This window comes from Neovison vison, chromosome 2, assembly GCF_020171115.1.
Source record: "Neovison vison isolate M4711 chromosome 2, ASM_NN_V1, whole genome shotgun sequence".
Lineage (NCBI taxonomy): Eukaryota > Metazoa > Chordata > Mammalia > Carnivora > Mustelidae > Neogale > Neogale vison.
The window spans coordinates 37796062-37816508 of NC_058092.1; the positions used below are offsets into that span (position 1 = coordinate 37796062).

Genomic DNA, 20447 nt, shown 5'->3' on the forward strand with positions numbered 1-20447 from the left:
CTTACCCGTCATATGTCCCCGGGCCCCAGTTTCCGTGGGCTCCCCTCTGTAAAGGGAATGATGGTAGCATTCCCTGCTGGGATAGTGGGAGGACAGCTGGAACAGTGGTTGGCGTTGTGGCAAAGGTCACAAGTGTTTCAAGTGGCCTCGCTGTGCCTCGTACCCTGAGGCTGACCCCAGACTCAGATGGTAATGACCTGCAACAGTCTCCGTGCACAGGACCCAAGCACCAGCTGTGGCCGCCACACAGTTTTATACCAGAAAAGTAAAGTGAATTCAGCCCATGTAAGACAAGCAACAGAAATGAGCGGCCGAAAGGGGTCATGCAAGGCCCAGCTTGGAGAAACCTCCTCCAAGAAGCCCTCCGGCCCTCAACAGGTCTGTGGCTCTTCTTCGTGAGTTCCACCAACAGTTTGAGGACCCATTCCTTAGCACGGGAGTGGGTTCTCTGTGTTCATGTCTGTCTCCCCACAACGCTCCACAGGGTAGAGACCTTCGTGGATTCATTCATTCACCTTCTATCCAGCCTCTGTGAACCACACATTGCAATCCAGGCCCTGAGTGGCCCAGAAAACTCACCAGGTGTCAGATTCTGGGGAAGGAGAGAGCAACGCATGGTTGCAATGGCTGCAGGTCCAGCAGACAGCAGCGGGGGCACAAAAGGGGTCTAAAGCGGGAGCCGAACACTGCCGAGGTGGCTCCTGGTGGTGGTGGGGTGCTGGTATCCTCACCCCAATCCATTAAGCATTCATTCAACAAACGTTTATGGTGCACTTGCTCTGAGGCCAGCCCTGTTGCTGGTGGCTCAGAATGCAGAGAGACACAGCCCCAGATGAGCCCAGAAAATGGTCTCCTTCAGCAGGACGCGGGCATGAAGTCTGGCAACAGCCAAGGTTCTCCCAGGTTCCGGTGAGGAAGGGTCCTCAGAAGGCTAAGTGATGGGAGTCAGCACCCTGGCCAGCCCCTCGTCCTACCTGGGCCTCGATCTCCCCACCTGTTAGATGTGGGCAGAGTGGCAGTGACCCCTTGTTGCTTCCTAGCCCGTGTGCCTGCCCTGCGGCCCCACTCCCATGGGCGGCACGTTCCCCTCAGCTCCCCATTCAGCCCAGAACCTGGGGGGAAATCCCTGTGCCATTAGTCTAATCGCCTGTGACAGGTGGTGACAGGTGGGAAGCAGGAAGGTCAGCGCGCTGACAGCCCCGGGGAGGTCTGAAGAGAGCAGACAGTGGACAAGCTGGGCGGGACCGGAGAGAATCCGGCACAGAGGGGGTGAGGCAGAGCGGTGGACGGAGGGTGGAGCCTACCCCCTCCGCTGCCCCCCTGCACACCTCTGGGCCGGCTTCTGCTCTCTTGCACTGGCCCACCCCTGTTCCTGAAGTCCACCTTGGGATCACTGCGAGAGACCACTGGTCTGGGAATGAGAGACCTGGCGTCTAGTCCAGGACCCGCCTCACCTCCTCTGAGACCTCAGGCAAATCCATTATGCGCAAAAGCTCTTAACATCTCTGTACAAGGGAGGGATCCATGGGCTCCCCTGGCTCTCAGACTCTCTAGGGAAAGCTTTTGTTTGACCCCGGAGAACCCGACCAAAATGTATTCCCCCTCCTCCCCTTTCTTTACTGATTCAGTTCATTAATCTGACATGCACTGAGCCAGTGGATCTCTAGTGCTAGTCAGTGGTGAAGAGACAGGGGCCTGTTCCAGGCACTTGGTCTCAGAATCAAGGTCTTTTGACTGGGGCTAAGTACTATGCTGAGGGAAGCACAACCTCAAGTCAGGGAAGACTTCCTGGAGGAGGCAGTGATAGCTGAAGGGTGGGATAAGAATTAGCCAGGTGAGGACGAGAGTTGGGCATAGGGTGAGGGGGTGTTCCCGACAGGGGAAATAGTACGTGGAAGGTTAGGGGATAACTGAGGTTCATTCGAGAAGCCGAGTGTAGAAGACACGCAGACAACACAGACATGAGCAGACCCTCCCAGGACCCTGGGCTTAACCCAGTCCTGTTAAGGACAGAGACCCAATCTCCTAGCCATGGCTATGCGTCTCCTGAGCCAAGTGGCTTCCTTGCCCCTAGCCCGTTTTCCTGAGTGTCAAATGGCCATGCATCCCTTCGGGGGCTGGTGAGGTCCTGATGAGGCAGGAGGAGTGACAGTTCTTTGGAGAAGCCCAGCGTGCACTCTTGAGTGATGAGCTAAGCTAGTCCTTGGTGTGGGGAGCACAGAGTCCTGCCCACTGTTGCCTGGTCCCCGAGTGTGACGGAGCTGGAAGGGAGTCTGGGCATGGTGGCCTTTGGCAAATGGGTTGTAGGAGCTCCCTGCCAACAGTTCTTGGAATTTACTCCCGGCAGCAAAGGCCATTCCTTCCATGCCTCCATGGAGACCCTTTAAAGGCGAGGGCCTCCAGGCCCAGCAGTGGTCCGCCCAGAGGATTTCAAGAGCAGGCTGCCTCCAGCTGCATAGGAGCCGTGGTGAATATTTACCAAGCTGTGCTACCCACTCCAAGAGGAGCATTCCTGATGCTGAGGGAGGTGGTGCTCGGAAAGGCCCAAGCCGTACAGAGCTCCAGCTGGATCCCGAGAGCTGCCTGACAGCGTTTCGGGGTCCAGTCAGTGCCCCATCCATGTCCTCAGCCTCAGCAGCTCCAGACCCTGCCTGAACAGAAGACTCCAGATACTTTGAGAAACTAGTTGGAAGCCATCAGCAATGATTTTTGCAAATCCCATCTTTACTTCTCTAAGCCACGCCTGCCTTCACTTCCTTCCCTGCAAGGCAGAGAGACCAGAGTCTCCCATTGCCTGCCCCCTACAAGAGGCAGCTCCTGCACAGCTCCAGGGGGCGCCCTCCCTGTGAATCCCTGCCCCAGGATAACACACACCAGCCACCCATTCCTGAGCCTGTGCTCCCAGTGCGGCCCCAGCCCTTCCCTCTCTGGGTTTGGCTTCATAGGACCCCACGACATGGTGCTGTCCTGCTTCTCTTTGTAGCCCTGTCACTGCCCCGTGTCCCCCTTCTCCTGTTCAGTAAATGTGGGGGCCCCAGGAATCATGTCCATAGCCTTCTGCTTCCCCACAATCTGTGGACAAATCATCCACATGATGGTGTCAATCACCATGCAGTGTGGACCACTCTGGAACTACTGTCCTCACCCAGACCTGTCTGTCCCGCAGCCTATCGGACGTCTGTACCTGACAGCCTCCACAGCCTACAAAACCTAGCTCACCCTCCCCTCCTGGGATGTGTCTCAACTGAGCTCTGTTATCCAACTCAGATGGGCTCTGGCTTGACTTTTCCTCGCCCTCCTCACCCAATGAGTGACCAGAGGCCCTCTGATTTCTCTCTCCTATCCATGCTTGGCCAGCTCAGCTCAGGTCCCCATCAGCTTCTGCCTGAGTCACTGCAGAATGGCCTTCCTTGCTCTCTCTCTGCAGCAGGAATGATCTTCCCACCCACCCCACCCCCAGAGATGCCCATCAGAATGCATTCTCAACAAGCCATTTGAGGGGAGACTGAGTTTTTCGAGGGAAGGAGCCACATCTGACTCATCCTTGGCCTCAGGGCTAAGCCCAAGTCTGGCATACAGTGGTGGCTTCATGAATGTTTGTTGAATGAATGAATGAATGACAAAACCTGTTACTCCATATCCTTGCCCTGATCTCATCTTATCCCCAGGAGACCTGAACTCACAGATCCCCCTCCCTTGTAGCCCCTGCCCCGCCTCTTGGTGATGCTCCCGCAGATTCCACCAATCCCAGGAGCTCACACCAGCCCGAATCAGGGCTTGGTGCGTGCTGTCCCCGGAGGCTGGCAGACAGGGCCTAGGCTTGCCTCCAAGGTCACAAATCCCGAAAACATCACCACGCCCATCCTGAAACCTGCAGGGAAGGTGTGGAAAGTTTCCAAAGGGGCCCCAATGTTGAGGCTTAGCCTGCGGGCTTGCCCAGGCTCCTGGGGTCTCCTGGCCACTGCTCAGCTGCTCCTTCCAGTACTGACAGCTGTTTCCTGGCCAGCTCTCTGCAGGAAGGTCGGTTCCATTTCATCTGCTGAGGCTACATGGACGAGGAGAGGAGGGAAGGGAGGCAGGACAGTGAGGGGTGGGGCACACAGAGCGACAGAACGACAGAGACAGAGACTAGGGGAGAGGAGACAACAGAGGGGCTGAGAGAGAAAAGAGACACTCCCAGGAGTGTCTCCCAGGAGAGGGAGAGAGTGCCAGGACACAAGGAAACAGAGAGAAGACAGACAGATGAGAGGGGGAGAGAGGGGCTGGGAGACAGGCTGTAAGAGACTTAGAGACAGTGGGAGGGAGAGAGAGAAAAGGATAGACACTGAAATGGAAAGCAAGAGATAGAAAAAGACAAAAACAGGGCAGAGATATAAAGAGACAGAGATAGAGAGGAAAAGAGAGAAGAGAAAAAGAACCCAGAAATGAAAACACAGGGCACGGCGGTGGAGAGACTCATCTCCCGAGGATATCACGGAAAGCTTCCTGGAGGAGGGACCCCTGTAGCCAGGAGGAGACATACATGGTTGTGGGGCAGAAGGATCATAGGTCTTACAAATGGTGGGGCTCATTTGGTGATTGTCTCCTGGACCCCACAAGTCAGAGTACCACTTAGAGGACATTCATATAGAAACAGGGAAGGCGTCCTGCTCCCAGTGGGCACAGCCCCATCATATTTTAGTGCAGAGAAAAGACTCCCCTTCTTCCAGGTATAAGCAGGCCTGTGCCAGGGCACCAAGCTCAGCAAACAGAACAGAGGCTGGATCTAGTCTCTACCCCTCACTCAGCTGGCTCCAGCCTGGTAGCCTCCCGACATGGGAAGGCATGGTAGAGCAGAGCAAAAAACCCTGTTGTGGGGTTAGGACAGAAAACCTGGCTCCGCAGCTAAAGGGCTGTGTGACCTCAGGCAGTTTCCTTCCCCTCTCTGTGCCTCCGTTGCCTTCCATGGTCTCCTGGGTCTTTCCAGCTCTAGAAGTCCATCACTGGATAACCTAAGCACAAACTCCTACTCGGTGAGTCTCCTGGGTGCTTCTCGAACGTCATTTCATTTCAGCCTTGTGGCAACCTTTTGAGGTACCCCACCGCTTATAGATGTGGAAACTAGAGCTCAGAGAGAGGAAAGGACTTGCCCTAGATCACACAACTGGTAAAATGCCAAGCTCTGACTTCTATCCAGCCATGTCCTAGTTCACTGCACGTTCTAGTACATTTGCTCTGAGGTCTTAGCTTCTGCGAAGGATTCCGAGTTCGCATTTGGGGGGCCGGGAACTGTCAGCAATGTGTGTCCTTTCAGAGTTCACCAGATTGGAGAGAAAAGCTCAGCAAGAAGAACGGGCCAATTAACAGGGTAATTTCAAGATAGTGTTGGGGGGGCGTGCAGAGGGGGAGAACCAGATGTTCCCACAATGGCTCCAAAGTAACATAGGCTCCCCTCGGCCAGCACACATGTTTTCTCTCCAGTGAGCACGCTGGGTTTCCAGTTTTCTCCTCCTGGAAGAGGGATCCCAAGCTCATATTTATGTTCTGTCTGAAATTAATGCAAGGGAAACTTTCAAATGCTAATCCAACTGCCAGGATTAGCCAGCCGGATGCCAAGTGACGGAGGTGTTTGTTTTCCTGCGGAAGTGTGACAGAAGGGCTGGATGGAGGGACCTGGGGATGGACGGACAACTGGGGGTATCCTGGGGCTTCTGATCTCCCAAGGAAGGTCTGCCTGGGAAACTGGCAGAATTGGGTTTCCTTTCTCCTGCTGGGCCAGCCAGGGCAGGGCGGGGGCGTTTTTAGCTCAGGAAGGACTGAGATGATGTGTCCCCTGCACCCAGTCTTGTCCCGGAGCTGAGACACATGGTCCCCACCCCAGAGGAGATCGCAGTCCAGGGCGGGGCTCGGGGGACAGGCATGCACAGCCTTATGTGGCAGGGAGAGCCCTGCAGTGAGGGAGCCCCGCCAGGGGCTATGGGGCTGAAGGAAGGGCCTTCACGACGGTACTTAGCACTTCTGTGGGCACAAACGGAAGAAGAGCATGGCTGTGCAGCTCACTACCCAGGGTTCCAGGTTGTTGGAATGTGAAGTGAAAGGGGATGGTGGGGCACGGTGAGGGTCAGGAAAGTGGGGCAAGCTATGGGATTCTGGATCATGGCAGCACAAGACTAAGGGGCCAGGTTTCAGCGGGGCCCATAAAACACTCTCTCAGACAACTGTCCAGCTCTGTGTGGGAGTGAGGGCCCCATCCCTGGAGGTATGTAAGTAGAGAGTCACTGAGTGCTTGTCAGGCCTGCTCAGAGGGGGTTCAGATACCCTCTGGGGAGCTGGGCAAATCCAGGTGGAACCCGATTCTGCCCCCTTTATCATCTGCTCTTCTCTGGAAGCTGCCAGAACCCAGGACGTCAGAAACAAAGAGCCCTGAGCCTTCAGCTGGTCAGCTTAGCTCTGCTGTTAAATAATGGGAGGATGGATACAAATACCAAGAAAAACAACCCCACCTCCCGTCTCTCCAGAACTCAGGCAGAACTGGACACTTTGATTTATAGTGTCGCTTGACCTCATTGTGATGTTTCTGAGGCCAGCAGAACTTGCCCAGCATCACACAGAGAGAAGGCAGCAGAACTGGGTTTGGCCTGAGCCCGTTCATGGCTTGGAGTGCGTCTGTTTAAAGGGCACTTCTGGGGGCAGCTGCTGAGGCAGGGGCTCCCTGGCACAGCGTAGCCTCCCTCTAGGGCTGAAGCTGCTTCTGGGCCTCTGACACCTGTCTGACAATCGCCCGGTTTGGGGTCCCATTCACGACCTCCCCCAGTTGTGTCTGTCCTTGTAGAAGCACGCCCCGCATCCCCCACCAGGCCCATCCCTCCACACCAATCCTCTTGGTTCTTCTAAAATCCCCAGGGTTTGAGCTTTTTCATTCTCTTTGGAGCAGATCGTCTTTCAATTAACCCTATTTAGATGTGAGGAAGTCTCCTCCATGTACCCCACCCTATCCGTGAGGGCATAAGTGCTGGAGGTTTTTACCCTGAGGGCCTGGAGCCACAAGCCCTTTCAGGGACCTCCTACATGTCAGGCACGTGCCAGGCCCTAGGGGTCCTGAATGGGTCAGACAAGGCGGCCTTTCCTCCTGGGGTCTGACACCACTCTAGACCCAAGCAAACACTATGCAGAGCTGTTTGAGGTCACGGTGAGGCCCTGGGGGAGAGCCCCGGAGACAGAGCCTGTGAGGGGTTCTGTGGCTGCAGGGGGTGGTGCCCAGTCTGGGACTCACTGTGGCCAAGGTAGCAGCCGGGACCCAGGAGAGCTCCCTGCTGGCCAACCTGCTCCTGAGCCTCACCGTTGACTGGAGCTGAGCCGGCTTTAGGGGTCTCTGCGCCCTGTTCATCTGAGTCCTTGGAGGATGGAGATGGCTGCCTCCTCTGCCTCCTCCTTCTCCCTGGATGGCCCTGCTCTCTCCTGGGTCAGGGGAGTCCTATCCTTGGGGGACTATGGGCTCTGAGGAACCAGGACGCAGAAGCATTAATAACACCGAGGGCTCCCATTTATCCAGAGACGGCACTGCCCCAGGCACTGAGCAGTCCAAGGACCAGACCCCTGACTCTCAGGCTCATTTTTGGGAGGAGAAATCTGATGTCAGGAAGTGAAGCACCTGGTCTGCCCGGGCCACTTCCTCTAAGGAGAAGCGCTAGGCTTCTAGGTCAGGCAGTCTGGCTCCAAAGCCCGTGCTCTTAAAGGGGGCCACTTTCTTCTTCTGCCTTCCCTATGCGGTCCCGCAAGAGTGCCGAGCCCATGGCCAATGTTCCATGAATCCCGGCTCCCTGACAGATCCAGCCTGGGGCATGCGTCCTCCATTCCTTCCTCTCCCCCATCCCAGAGGGCAGAGGTGGCTCCCATGAGGGACGAGCTAGCAGATGGATGTTTCTCTGCCTGGCTGGCTGCTCTGGGCTGAAACAGGAAGGGTGACTCTGGCCAAGGATCACAGCCCGGAGCAGGCGTGCCAGCTGCCAGATGTGAGCGTGGTGGGGAGCAGCGCCCTTTGAAGAGCCGTTGGAAATTCTGAAACACTTCCGGATGCTGTGGCCTCATGTTCCAGTGTGGGGAGTGTGGCAGGCCATGGGCGTGCCCCTGCGTGAGGAGAAAACGGCTGGGTGTGTGCTGCCTGTTTGCAGCGTCCCTCATTTCCAAGGTGAAGGAGGGCCCTCCAGGGGGACATGGCTGTTCTTCTGTACTCAGCCATGAGTTCTGTTCCTGAGGCTGCCGAGTGGAGAACCCCGGCGGGAGGGAGGCGGCTGTGGATATTGTCCTGAGGACTGTGGGGATGATGCAGCTGGACCAGCATCAGGAAAATTTTAACTGGTTCTTACCTCCTCTGGGAAGCCTTCTCTGTCTTACCTTCCCTCCTAGACTGGGAGATGACAAAGGAGCTCGGCACAAGCCAGGCTGTGATAAGGAAATCCTACAGGGCTGTGGGAGCCTAGAGAGGAGTTGGTGGAAAGGCCAGGCAGGAGAGGAGCGGGGCACAGTCTGCAGCACAGACAGCCAAGCAGCAGCTGGATCTTTTCTGGGCAGGGCGGGGACTGGCCATCGATAGGAATGGCCTATCAGCGTGACCATCAGTTCACTCCAGGTCTGTGTCTCTCACTTCCCATCTGTACCTCGATTTACCTGTCTGCCCAATGGGATGATAAATACCATCCTGTCTCCCTCCAAGGGGAATGGAGAACATAAAGGTCCTATGAATGTCCTTCAGTCAGGATCGTGCCCCTTTGTAGGGAGCTGCGGCCGCTGTTCTTTACAAGAAAGATATGACGGGTGTTCCGGGACGCCGGGCTTCCAGCCCTGCTCTCACGCTGGGGCCTGCACCACCCCTCGGCTTCTGTGTTCTGGCCCCTCAGCCTGCCGCTGAGTGTGGGCTTGTGGTGCTTGGGCTGCGGAGAGAGAGAGAGGCTGGCGGGGGCCGGGCGGGCGGGCACTCGGGCAGCAGCCGCAGCACCAAAGTCTCTGCCGCTCCCACCGCCTGCCTGAGCATGCTTTCTGCCGAGGGGACTTCCGCTGCTCGTGGGGGCAGGTGGCCACAGCCCTCAGGGAGCACTCTCCATGGGCTGGAAGCTCTTAGCTCCAAAACCCTCCCACGAATCCAGGAGTGACTGAGGCAAACTCTACTAGAACGTGAGAAGGCTAGGATGAGAGGATGTGGGGTGTCAGAGGGCTTCGGAAGGCCAGCAGGTAGAACCATATTCAGATTACAGCCCTTCAGGGCTCTGGAATGTACGGTAAGCACTGGCTTCAGAGTTTGAGATGAGTGGGCTCTAGTGGTTTTCTGGTCCACCTTTGAGTCTGGTCTGTAGCTCCAGCCCAGCTCTGCCAGCTCCTGTTACTCGATCCATTCCAGGTTCCAGGATTAGCTGATAAATTAACAGATCTCGAGAAGGCCCAGTTCCCTGGTGCTAGGGACAACATTGTAATCTTCTTTTATTGCTTGGGACTGAGACCTTCCTATCCTTCTGGGGCCCGGGGCCCAGGAGGTACCGTGTGACTAAAGGGAATGAACTTGATTCTGGGCGATTTGGTCTGTTTAACTTCCTGTCCATGCCACTCCTTATAGCCAGTCTCACTTGCATTTAGGCCCAATGCTCTCTCTTTAAACCAAGAACCTTCCCCTTGCTGCCTCTTTCTCTGCAGATGCCTTTACCCTCTCTAGAGAGGAGCTCTGATTAGAAAGCCATCAGGTGACTTTTCCACTAGCAAATCACCCATCTGCTGGCCTCCTCCCTCCTTCAATTACAGGTGAGGAAATGCCCTTCTCTACCCAGGGCCAGACCCTCTACCTGAGCTCTGATTCCACCCTTCCTGCCGTCTCAGAAGCCCGGGTTAGTAATTTTCCTCACTGAGCAGCCTCAACGCTCCTATGGCATTCTTTACATCATGTTTCAGACATGCTCCATTCTGCCCCACTGTAAGAAAAGCAGGGTGTGTAGGGAAACAATATAGTTACCAGCTTTTTCTGGTACTACTTTGTCAAGTAAAGGCTCTGAGAGCTCCCTTTGCCTTGTATCACCAACATTTTGTTTTGTTTTGTTTTTTAAAGCAAAAGATGTTCAACTTCCAACATGGTAGAAAGAAGATCATCTTAGATTAGATAAGCTTGTAAATTGAATAAATATAGTTAATAAAAACTTACCACCTAAGCCTGTAAATTGAATAAATATAGTTAATAAAAAGTTACCACCTAGTACCTATTTTTTCAAAGTTATTTATAGAGTAGAAGAAACCCAAGAAATCTAAGAACCTGCATGAGATCTGTGGGGGCCCAGCAGGTTCAGCTTGACCTTGAGCCTGATAGTCGAGAATCAGGCCTTCTCTCCCCCTGGGCTGGCATTCCTCCCGATGGCAGTGGCTTAGGTCATTCTAGAACATCTGGGTTTCCACACTGACCACAGACACCTCCTGGAGAGGCAGGGCTTCCGTCTGGGCCCCTAGATGTCACCCAGGCCTGGTCAGAATTGTCACACACGTTCACACCCCAGTTGCCACTGAAGAAGCTCTCCAAGAGTCAGATGGTACCTTGCTACAGAAACATCACCGACACCAAGAAGACCACTCTTCTGTGGAGTGGGCCAGATACAAGGATACCCTTCCTACAAAACTGCCCACATTTCTGAAACGGCTGGGACTGGGACCCTAGAAGCCAGGGTTCAAGTTGAAGGTCTGCGTGCATGGCCTGGAGGAAGCCATTCTTCCTCTCCAGGACTTAGTTTTCATTTGCAAAACGAGTATGATAAGGCCCATCTCATAGTGTTATTGTGATCACAAAGGTAATATAACGTCAGAGCCTGCAGGGGGGCTGGCACACAGTAGGAGTTTTTATTATAAAGACCCCCTCCCCCAAACTGCTGTAGAGAATGTTAACCCTGTGATCTAAAGTGAACATATTTAGCACAGTCTGATGAGGCAGGTGTATTATCCCCATTTTGCACTTGAGAGACTGAGGCCCTTAGAGAGGAAATGGCTTTCCTGGTGTCTACAATGGCAGAGCCCCCCTTGACCCCCAAGCCTCCCCACACCAAACCTCTTACTCTTTGTACCGAATGTCTCTGGAGCAGAAGGGAGAGGGGGTGGCTGACCGCCATCTGCTCTGGAGACCCCAGTCTGCGCTGGGGGCTTCCAGGAGGGGATTCTGGAGCAGAGGTGGGCTGAGGAAGGCCTGAGATGGGACCGCAGAGGTGCCCAGACAGGAGCATGTAGAGCAGATGGGCTGTGTCTGCCGGCCATCTGCAGGTGCACGCTGCCTGAGCGCTGGGACCCAGCCTGCTCGGCAGTCAGGCTTGCCCTAGGGTGTGGGGCTTGGGAGTTATGGCCATAAGAAGGCAGCGAGGTGGGCGTGGACCTTCCTCACTACGGATTATGTGGGGGCATGTTCCATGCCAATACAGGTCTGTACAGCGGGCTCCCTGACTGCACATGAGAACAGAGCTCCTGGAGCACAGCTCCTGGGCCCAGGGTCCAGTCCTGGCTCTCTCCCTGACTTGCTGTGAGGTTCACCCAGATCTTGGCCTGAAGCGCCCTCCGTCGGTCTGGGGCTCTGACAAGGTGGGCAGGCTTGAGCTTGGAGGCTGCCTCCAGCCTTCAAATTCTCAGACCATTGTCTCAGGACGGGCTGAGCCTCCAGGGGGCAGCTGCCAGCAAGATCTGCACGTGGTTCTGGGCTTATCCTTGGACAGCAGGCCTCTGAGAGCCTGACTTTACAGCTCTCGTGTCCACTGGGCCCAGATGAGACCAGGAGGGAAGGATCTGGTCAACGTTCATTCATGTGCTCATTCCTTCCCTCATTCATTCTTTTACACGCTCATCAAGCTTGAGACCTGTTATATGCTACTGAAACCCCAGAGTGATCACGTGGTGGGAGCCCTCCAGGAGCTCAAGGCAGGGTGGGAGCCAAAGCCAGCAGCAGCCGCTGGCTCTGCTAGGCGGGGAGCAGCCTGGAGGCGGTGAAGGTGGAGCTGGAGCCAGGAGCCTGGAGCTGATGGAGGCTTGGCCCGGGACAGTGGCGATGGGGATGGAAAGAGTGGATGGATGTGAGTCTTTTTGGTGGCCTGTCCACAGGACCATCCAGGGGCCAGCTGGTTTGCAGAAATGGGGAACAAACTGGACATGGGCATGGTGGCTGCGTGCTGGCCGAGTGCTTGAGGGCACATTTGTGTCTCTGTGGACTTGGGTTTCAGAAGCAGGCTAGTGCCCAAGACTGCCCGCATTGCTGTGATTTTCATCTCCAAGCCTTCTCTGTTCCCTCACTCACAGGGAAGGGCCAGGCTCAGACCCTGGGTAGGTCTGGTCTTGGGCCGTGGGAGAGATGGGGCAGGAGGTTCTACCACTCGGGTGGGCCATGTGGAATGCTGGCTTCCCTCAGGGATCAGGCTCATCAGCGGGCCCTTCCTATGCCTAGAGAGAAGCCAAAAGGCTGGCTGGGCTCAGAATGGCTCCCCTTTTTAGTCAGTGGAGGACCATTCCGAGCAGGAGCACAGCCCAGATGCCCACGGAGGGAGGACTAGAGGGCAGCTGGATGGTGACAGGGTGTGTTGGGGTGCACTTACTCCCCTCCTAATCCCCAAAGCTGTCCTGGCTCATGCCAGGTCCCCAGTAGGTATCCTGCACCTAGAGGGTAGCCTTCCCCTCTCCAAGTGGTCAGTCAAGGTCTTGCTCCAGCTGGCTTCTTTAGACACCCCTATAGGAACCCCTCTCTTCTCTGAAAACTGTTCAGATAGCTCTTGGAATCACCAATGGCCCCTGTGCTTTTGAATCCTTCTGTTCAGATGAGTTCACTAAGGCTGTCAGAGGGGAAGGGACCGGCCACAGGCCACAACAGGTCATGGTCGTGCTCCACCATGAGCCGGGACTGGTTCTGTCCAGTTGCAGGTATGCCTCACAGACACTGTCCCACAAGACTCCCCCATGCTGAGGACCACAGAGAGGGAGCACAGGCACAGTCAGAGGACCCTGGCTCTCCCCTTGATGTGTACCGAGTTGAATGGTGGGGCCGGGGAGGCAGACCTCCCATGGCAGAATTGGGACCGACCAGGGCTACAGGGACGCATGGCCGGAGTGGGCAGGTGCAGCACAGGCCAGGGGCCAGGGGAGGAGGGCGGAGAGGCAGCAGCCGTGAGGGCTCACCACCCCCTTCCCCCAGACATGGTGCCACCCCCCCCACTGTCACGCAGCAGGAGGCGGTTTGCGCCCATGTAAGCAAGACAGACGTTTCTATCCTGTGGCTCTGGAGCCAAAGCTGACTGATAAAGGAGGCAAATGCCATCCACTGGCCCCATCATAGACATTGCTGTCATCACGAGAGATAGCTACAAGCAAGGAAGGATTGAGGGAGAGGAGGGAAGGGGAGACAGGGTCGGGGGAGCAGCAAGCCTTGTACTTCCCTTTGCACAGAGAGGCCAGAGCCCCCAGGAGAAGCATCAAGCTCATGGCCCATGGTGGGATGATGAAGGGTCTATTACCTGTCCTGATGCTGGCGGTGATGGTGAAGCCAGCTGCCATTCTGAGTTCTTGCTACTAGGTTACTGAAACATTACCACTAATCTTTGTAACTCTTCCACAGGATAGAGATTTTTAGTTCATCACATAGTCATTGCTATCACTGCCCACTCATAGAGGAGGGGCTTGTGCCCTTGATGGTATTGTGCCAAGGTCTCACAACCCAGAGGGGGCTGGACCAGGCCGTGGAGCCGGGCCATGGGGTGCTGGGGCCCGCCTCTCTCCATTGGGCCCCGTGGCGCTCCCAGGCTTGGCCCTGGCTCTGCAGGATGGGCTCTCATACATGAGACCTGTATTGGCATGGAACATGCCCCCACATAATCCGTAGTGAGGAAGGTCCACGCCCACCTCGCTGCCTTCTTATGGCCACGAAGGGGCCCCAGAAGCTGTCCTGGCCCTGGCAGGGTCACCCTTCTTGCCCACGAGGCCTATTAGAAAGAACCCTTGGCTAGACACAGGAGGAGTGGGCTATGTGGCTTCTTCTGCTCCATTCTGAACTTCCACACTTTCCCTCAGGAAGGAGAGGTCAGGAAACAGTCTACAACATCTCCCAGCCCTTACAGACTCTGCAAATCATTCCTCCCCCACTCGGGCCCACACCTGCTCCGAAGGCGAAGAAGCAGATCTTATCTTCATTCTCCTGCAGAAGTGCCATGACCCTCTTTCCCATCCTCTCGTTCCTCTTGTAGATGAGCTCGTGGCGGAAGTAGCTGTCGATCTCCTGGGCTGTCACCTGCTCATGTGGCGGGAGGGTGGTGTTGATGAAGCTGGGCAGCTGCAAAGGCAAGACAGAAATGCCCTCAGTTCTCCCGGGGCACGGCAGAGGCACATAGCCCAGCAGAGCAGGGCACTTACATTTCTTAAATGGGCCCTGGAATGGACTATACAAATGAAGAAAGTGAGAATGGAAAGATCCAGAGACGTGTGCAAAGTCACACGGTTGGTGAGGTGGCAGCACAAGGAGGTATGACTCCTGTGTCTCTCTCTGCCTTGGTGACCCTCCACTTCCAGAATGCAGAGGGCCCAGGAGGCCAAATGACTCTTGGCTCCTTCACTGTCCTCCCTTCAGCACCCAGCCTGGTGTGCAAGGAATTCGGGCCAGTGGGTAGGTGGGGAGGTCAACTTAGCAGAAAGGTCACAGGGTACAGGATTGCACTGACCTGGATTCAGGCCTGGTTCTGACGCTGTGTGACTTTGGCCAAGTTACTTAACTCTTCTGAGCTCTAGTTTCCTCATGCGTAAGATGGGGATTAGGTGAGATGGTGGGTGCTATCATGGGCTAGGTTTAGCCCGGCCCACAGAGATGACAGGAGAGGTCGCAGCCTGCATTTTCCCCAGTGTCTGAGCCCTGGTTGGCCACTACCATCTCTCCATCTCCAGCTCCACAAATTCCCAGGGCAGAACCAAATCCCTCCATCCCTTCTTAAAAACGTCAAATCCAGGACCACAGCTGCCTCCCCAAATGATGGTTTATTCCACAACCAGGCTTGGAACTTTCCACATTTATCAGCTCTGCACCCACTGTCCACACCCAGTTCTGTGGCCGGGGGCAAGTGTCACTGACATGTTACTGAACTAGGCAGAGAGCTCTTTGAGTCTAGGGACAGGGCTCTTGTCACTCCTGGGCCTCCAGTGCCTGATACACAGTAGGTGCCCAGAAACATTTCTGGAACCTTGAACATTAAGTCATGCTGTCGCTCCTCACTGTGTTGCCTCCTCCTAGATTCCTCCATTCCCAGCATTTTGTCTTCCTGTCTTAGAGGTCAGGTCCAGGTGTCCCAGCACTGTGGCCTCCAGTGGTCGGTGGAGTCTGAGAAGAAGCCATAGGCCATGGAAGAGATGAGGCATGGGTCAGAACATCCTCTCTATTTCCCATAACCCTTCACTGTCATTTCACCTTCCAAGCTCTAGTGCACAGGATGTCTTCCATCTGGAGTCTCCTCTTCCATTTCTCTCTTCATCAACTCAGGCTAATGCACAGAACACAAGGCCTCGCTGCCTGATGGGCTAGCTAGGTGGATAGTCTGGCAGGACGAGACTAAAGACCTGTAGGGATTAGGTCCCAAGGGTCATGAGGCCCGGCCACATGGCTTTTAGAGCCACTGACAAGTTGTCAACACTCCTTCTGAGGAAAATGGAGACGTCAGCAGAGGCTGAAGCTTCAGGGATTTGGATAGGGCCTGGACATCTGTCTCTGATATCTACTGGCCAAGCACCAGGGTGCTCCCCAGAGTGGGAGGTGAGGGGCTTCTCTGCCATAAGGGCCTGATTCACTGTTCTGGGAAGACAAGGCCATGATAGGACTGATGAAACCTAAACTTACTCAGTGCACAACCTGCACAGCTGTATGCAGCAGCCCTGCCAGTACTCAATCAGAGATTGGTACCCCGTCAGAGTTGGTGCTGGGCAAATGGATAAATGAAGGAATAGCACTCTTCTTACCCCTTCCGCCAATAATGGAAGGGATGATTGGCAGCCTTGACAAAGCAGGCCACATTTGGACGTGATGCAGCTCCAGGAAAGGCTCCTGAATGGGGGAGGAGTTGTGGCTCAGAAGGGTTATTTCCGGAAGCAGGGCCCTTTCTGTTCCTCAGGTATGAGAGAGAATGTGGGATGATATTGCACCAGAAAATAAACATTTGTTCCATCAGTGAATGAATGCCCGAAGGAACGAGCCGAGAGGCAGTAGGTGGTGATGAAGGCAAGTCCTGGAGTCAGACAGCCAGGGCAACTTGGGATAGGATCCTTCTTTCACCGCTTACCAGTTGGGTTGCCTCTCTAGAGCTAGCAAGTTACTTGTGCTGTCTGAGACTCCGTGTCCAAATTGGTAACATGGGAGTAATCTATGTTGTTGTAGGAATTAAATAAGCTCAGTTTTGGAAAGTGCTTATTAGCACAGTGCAGAGCACAAAGAAAGTCTTGACTGAATGTCAGCTTTGTACAACGAGCCTGGGGGATGGAGCTGGCTTCATCATTTTCCCCCCTATGATGGCAGAGGCTACAGTGAAGGGTGGCCTTGGGCAGGGGGTAGAGATAGAGATGACAAATAGAAGCCTTCAGAATCATCAGAGAGCCATGAAGGAAGCATCCTGCTTTCCTTCCCTTCTGCCAAGGGTCCCGGCAGAGGCTCTTCCTCCTCTGCTTCCTGACCATGAATGTGCATTTGTGAAAAGATGAATCTCCATTCATTCCTTAGGGAGCTAAAAAAATTGCACAAGGACAAGAACCAGAAAGTTCAATGTCAAAGCCATGACGGAGTCAGGCTAGCCACTGGGGTTTCTGGGACTGCCCGGCAGCTGGCTGACATTCTCTGCATGTTTCATGCTGATGGGCTCTGGCTCCATGCCAAGGATGGGACTTGGGTTTGTGCCCAGGCTGGGAGGGAAACAAATTAATGATGTCATTAGACTTGTCAGGAGCCTTAAATCTCCCGTGACACGTTTAAGTGCAGGATACACCATAGAATTTTGAAAAGGACATGTCAGGTCCCTGGGGTCTCCTAGAGTCATGAGTCCGAGGTGGGAGGATGAGATGGACAGGCCAGGCAGGGCTGGGGTGGGGCCGTGGGGAGGAACTCCAGTGTAGGCTCCCCTGGCCCACAACCAGAACAGGGTCAGGTGTGGTGGTCAAGGGCTCGGGTCTACTGACGTCACTGACCTCAAGGGCCTCATCCCTTCTCTTCAGTCCATCCATCCAACAGACACCTTCCACGAACTTCCATGGGTCTAGCCGTGTGTCAGGCTAGGGGTCCCAGAGCACCCTCAGGTGGGATCTGTTTCCCTGGAAGAGGCTCACTGCCCAGCGAGGGAGTCACCGTGGGATCCATGCTTTGAGAGGGGTGTGGGCGCGGGGAAGAGGCACCTCCTGGATAACCGTGTGTCCGGTTTGGTCCAGGATGATCCGGTTTCATGGCTAAGGTAGATTCCCCATGCCTGGTAATTATTCTGACCCTTAATTGTATTTGACCTTTCACTCTCCAAAGTGATGAGTGTATGGCTGCTTGCCACCTAACACAGGCTGGGGGCCCAGACAGGCTTCCTTTGTGCCACTCTGTGGTTGTGGGGCATCGATGGTGCAAATGACCTGGGAGCTGTGGATGGTTGGGGCATGAGCCGTTTCCAGAGGTGAGAAGGTGGGGTGGGGAGGCAAGGGAGATCAAGATTAGAAGCAGCCACGCCTGTCCCCCACCCTGGGCCCTGCCCCCATCCTGCCCCAGCCTCTAGAGACCATTGGACCATCGTCTGCACGGTGGCTGGCGACATCCTTCCGACCACATCCCTCTCCCACTTGAACTACAGGGCTTCTGCCCCTCAGCAGGCATTTTCACCCCCTGTCCCCTACGATCTGCCCCCTGCTCTGCAGATGGTTCCTCAGGACCCTCCACTCCCCCCCCCCCACCCAGTCAGGCAGCCAGCCCCTCCCTTCGGCCCCGCCTGGTAGACTCCATTCTCAAGCCTCGCTCCAACACCACTTCCTCCCTACCTACAGGTGGTGACTGGTCCCCTACAGACTGTGTGTCCTCAGCTCCCCACAGCTTTTGGGGCTTTCCGCAACAGAGGCAGCCCCATGTCACCCGGACCCCTTTTCCATCAGCACGTGGCCCTGGATTTAGCCTGGCTGCCCTAACTCTAGGCTTTTCTGTGTCTGGGGGCAGGGCTGCCTAGTCCCTCCCTTGGGGGCTAGACTCTGCCTGTGTACCCAGAGGTCCGGGGGAGAGCCGCCCAGTTTGCTATGCTAACCTGAGTGACCAGTCCAACGGCACCCCTTGTCCTGTTTCAAGGACAGGCACTGCCAGGGGACCCCCAATGCAGTTCACCTGTCAGAGACAAATCAGTGGTTCTGGACACAGGCTCAAAGTAAATCTGAGCTTGCTATCTCCTGAGGTCACCCCACTCTTCCCTCTCTCAGCTCCATGTCAGCCACGGCTGCAGCGGGGCCCTGTCGCCCTCACCCCTGCCCCCAGCCCAGCTACTTCATGCTCAGGCCATCCCGAGTGCTGACCAGGTCCCCGCAGCCACGAACTCGCCAGCCTCCCTCCTGGCAAATGACACAGGGCGGGGCTCTGGCACAGGGCTCTTGGACACGAAGGTCGGAATCAGAGCTCTCAGAGTCCTGAGCCTCCTCTGCAGGCTCCCTGCAACCTTCCTTTCACTGTCTCCACTGCATGGAGCATGACACACACCCACCTTTGCTCTCCGGGACAGCCGTTCGCTGGCACTCACTCTGCGCCAGCCCCTGCACTGGGCCTTGGGACAAGGGAAGCGCGGCACACCCTTGCTTCAGGAAGCTCTGGCTCTAGAGGGTGGCATGCGCACACAGAACCTCTCGGCCCCGTCCCCTGCTACACCTCCAGCCCAAACTCACACCCCTGCTCCTGGTCTGTCTTGCCTCTGTTGAAACATTCCTTTACCTCCTCCCCGTGGCCAAGTTAGGTTCTTCCCTGACCTCCCACCTTGCAGGCATCCTTCCTTCTTACCCTGAGTCCATCTAAACTCTTGCTCCTGCCGCAGGCTCCAGGGGCGCCCTCTACCCTCCCTTGGAGCAAGGATCACGCTTGGGAGTCATATGGAATGTCCTCTTCTCTCCTGCCCACCCTACGAGGGTGGCTCTCTCTGGCTGCCCTGTCCCCTACCGCCCCATATTCCTTTTCATAGCACTGGGCCTGGTATTTATAAACGATTTCATTCATTCATTCAGCAGCTATTTGCGGAGTCCTGCCCTGTGCCAGGCACTGGCCTAGTGAAGGAGAATATACTGGTGGACCAAACAGATGCAAATCCCTGGCCTCAGGGAGCTTACACTGGAGTGGGGAAACAAACAATAAATAATCACTTATCAGTGAATCAAAATATGTAAGTTGATGAGAAGACAACAAAGACCTTGGAGGGGGAGTGGAGCATAGTAAAGAGGCTGAGAGTGTGGGAGCGGGGGCCAGGCGGCAATTCTAGATCAGGGAGTTGGGGCCCACCTTCCTGAGATGATGGTGTCTGAGTTCAGATGGGGGGATGAGCCAGGGTGACACTTGGGGAAAGGGAAATGTGAAGGATGGCAAGGGGGCCCACGGAAGAGCCCGAAGGCCCACAGAGCTTGAGCGGTGTGTAAGGGGAGAGCCGAGGGCATGGGGGTGGGGGAAGCCCTGGGGCCCACACAGGTCATTACAGAGACTCTGGCTTTTACACGGAGAAAACTGGGGAGTCACTGCACTGTCTCTAGCAAGGAACTGCTCTTGAAAGAGTGGTTAAGCAAGCACCAAGACAGAAGGCACAGGGGGCCTCTAGGGGCCCGGGAGAATTGCTAACCCCATCCAGGGGTCAGGGAGGGCTTCTTGGAGGAAGTAACAATGGACCATGGCCCAGCAGGAGGAAAGGAGGAAGGAGGAGCCTGAACAGAGGCTCAGGGGCCTCAGCGGGCGGGTGGCATGGGGCACTGGTCCGTGGAACAAGGTCTACAGGCTGGGATGCCTGGGCTGGGACAAGGTCAGCAGAGGGCAGGACACAGAAGGCCTTGAGTCCTGAGGGTGGTGTGGATGCCCGGTGAGGTCGCGCTCAGCCTCGCGGGGTGCTTCTCACACTCTGCCCCCGCTTGTAGGTAATCTCTCCTCTAGGACTTGACTCAAGGCAGAACGCCTCCAGCTGGACTCCAGCCCAAGTGCTCACAGTGAACTTGCTTCCCCAGGCCTCTAATTTCACCGGATGCTGAAATGAACTTCTCAGAGGCCTCCCCGCTCTTACCAGGCTAAGCTTCTACCGCACAAGCCAGACTTGAGCGCTGCACTTGGTAACTTGCAAACTCGACAGTTAAGGGGCGTGTGGGCTTGGGCAAGTCTCTTTGCTTCTTTGAGCCTCAGTGTCCCCATCTGTAAAATGGAATACCCACCCAACGGTCCTGTTTATCATGGCAGAGAGACGATTGCCTGCACCTGGCAC

At 55.6% G+C, this 20447-nt stretch overlaps 1 protein-coding gene across 1 annotated transcript in view; it reads right to left on the bottom strand.

Moving 5' to 3' along the window:
• Window positions 1-20447, bottom strand: part of TRABD2B (TraB domain containing 2B) — a 203551-nt gene that overhangs the window by 17402 nt on the left and 165702 nt on the right. Inside the window, exon 4 of the mRNA XM_044238186.1 lies at window positions 14122-14296. Coding sequence (XP_044094121.1) covers window positions 14122-14296 — 175 coding nt within the window. The remainder of the gene's footprint in view (window positions 1-14121; window positions 14297-20447) is intronic.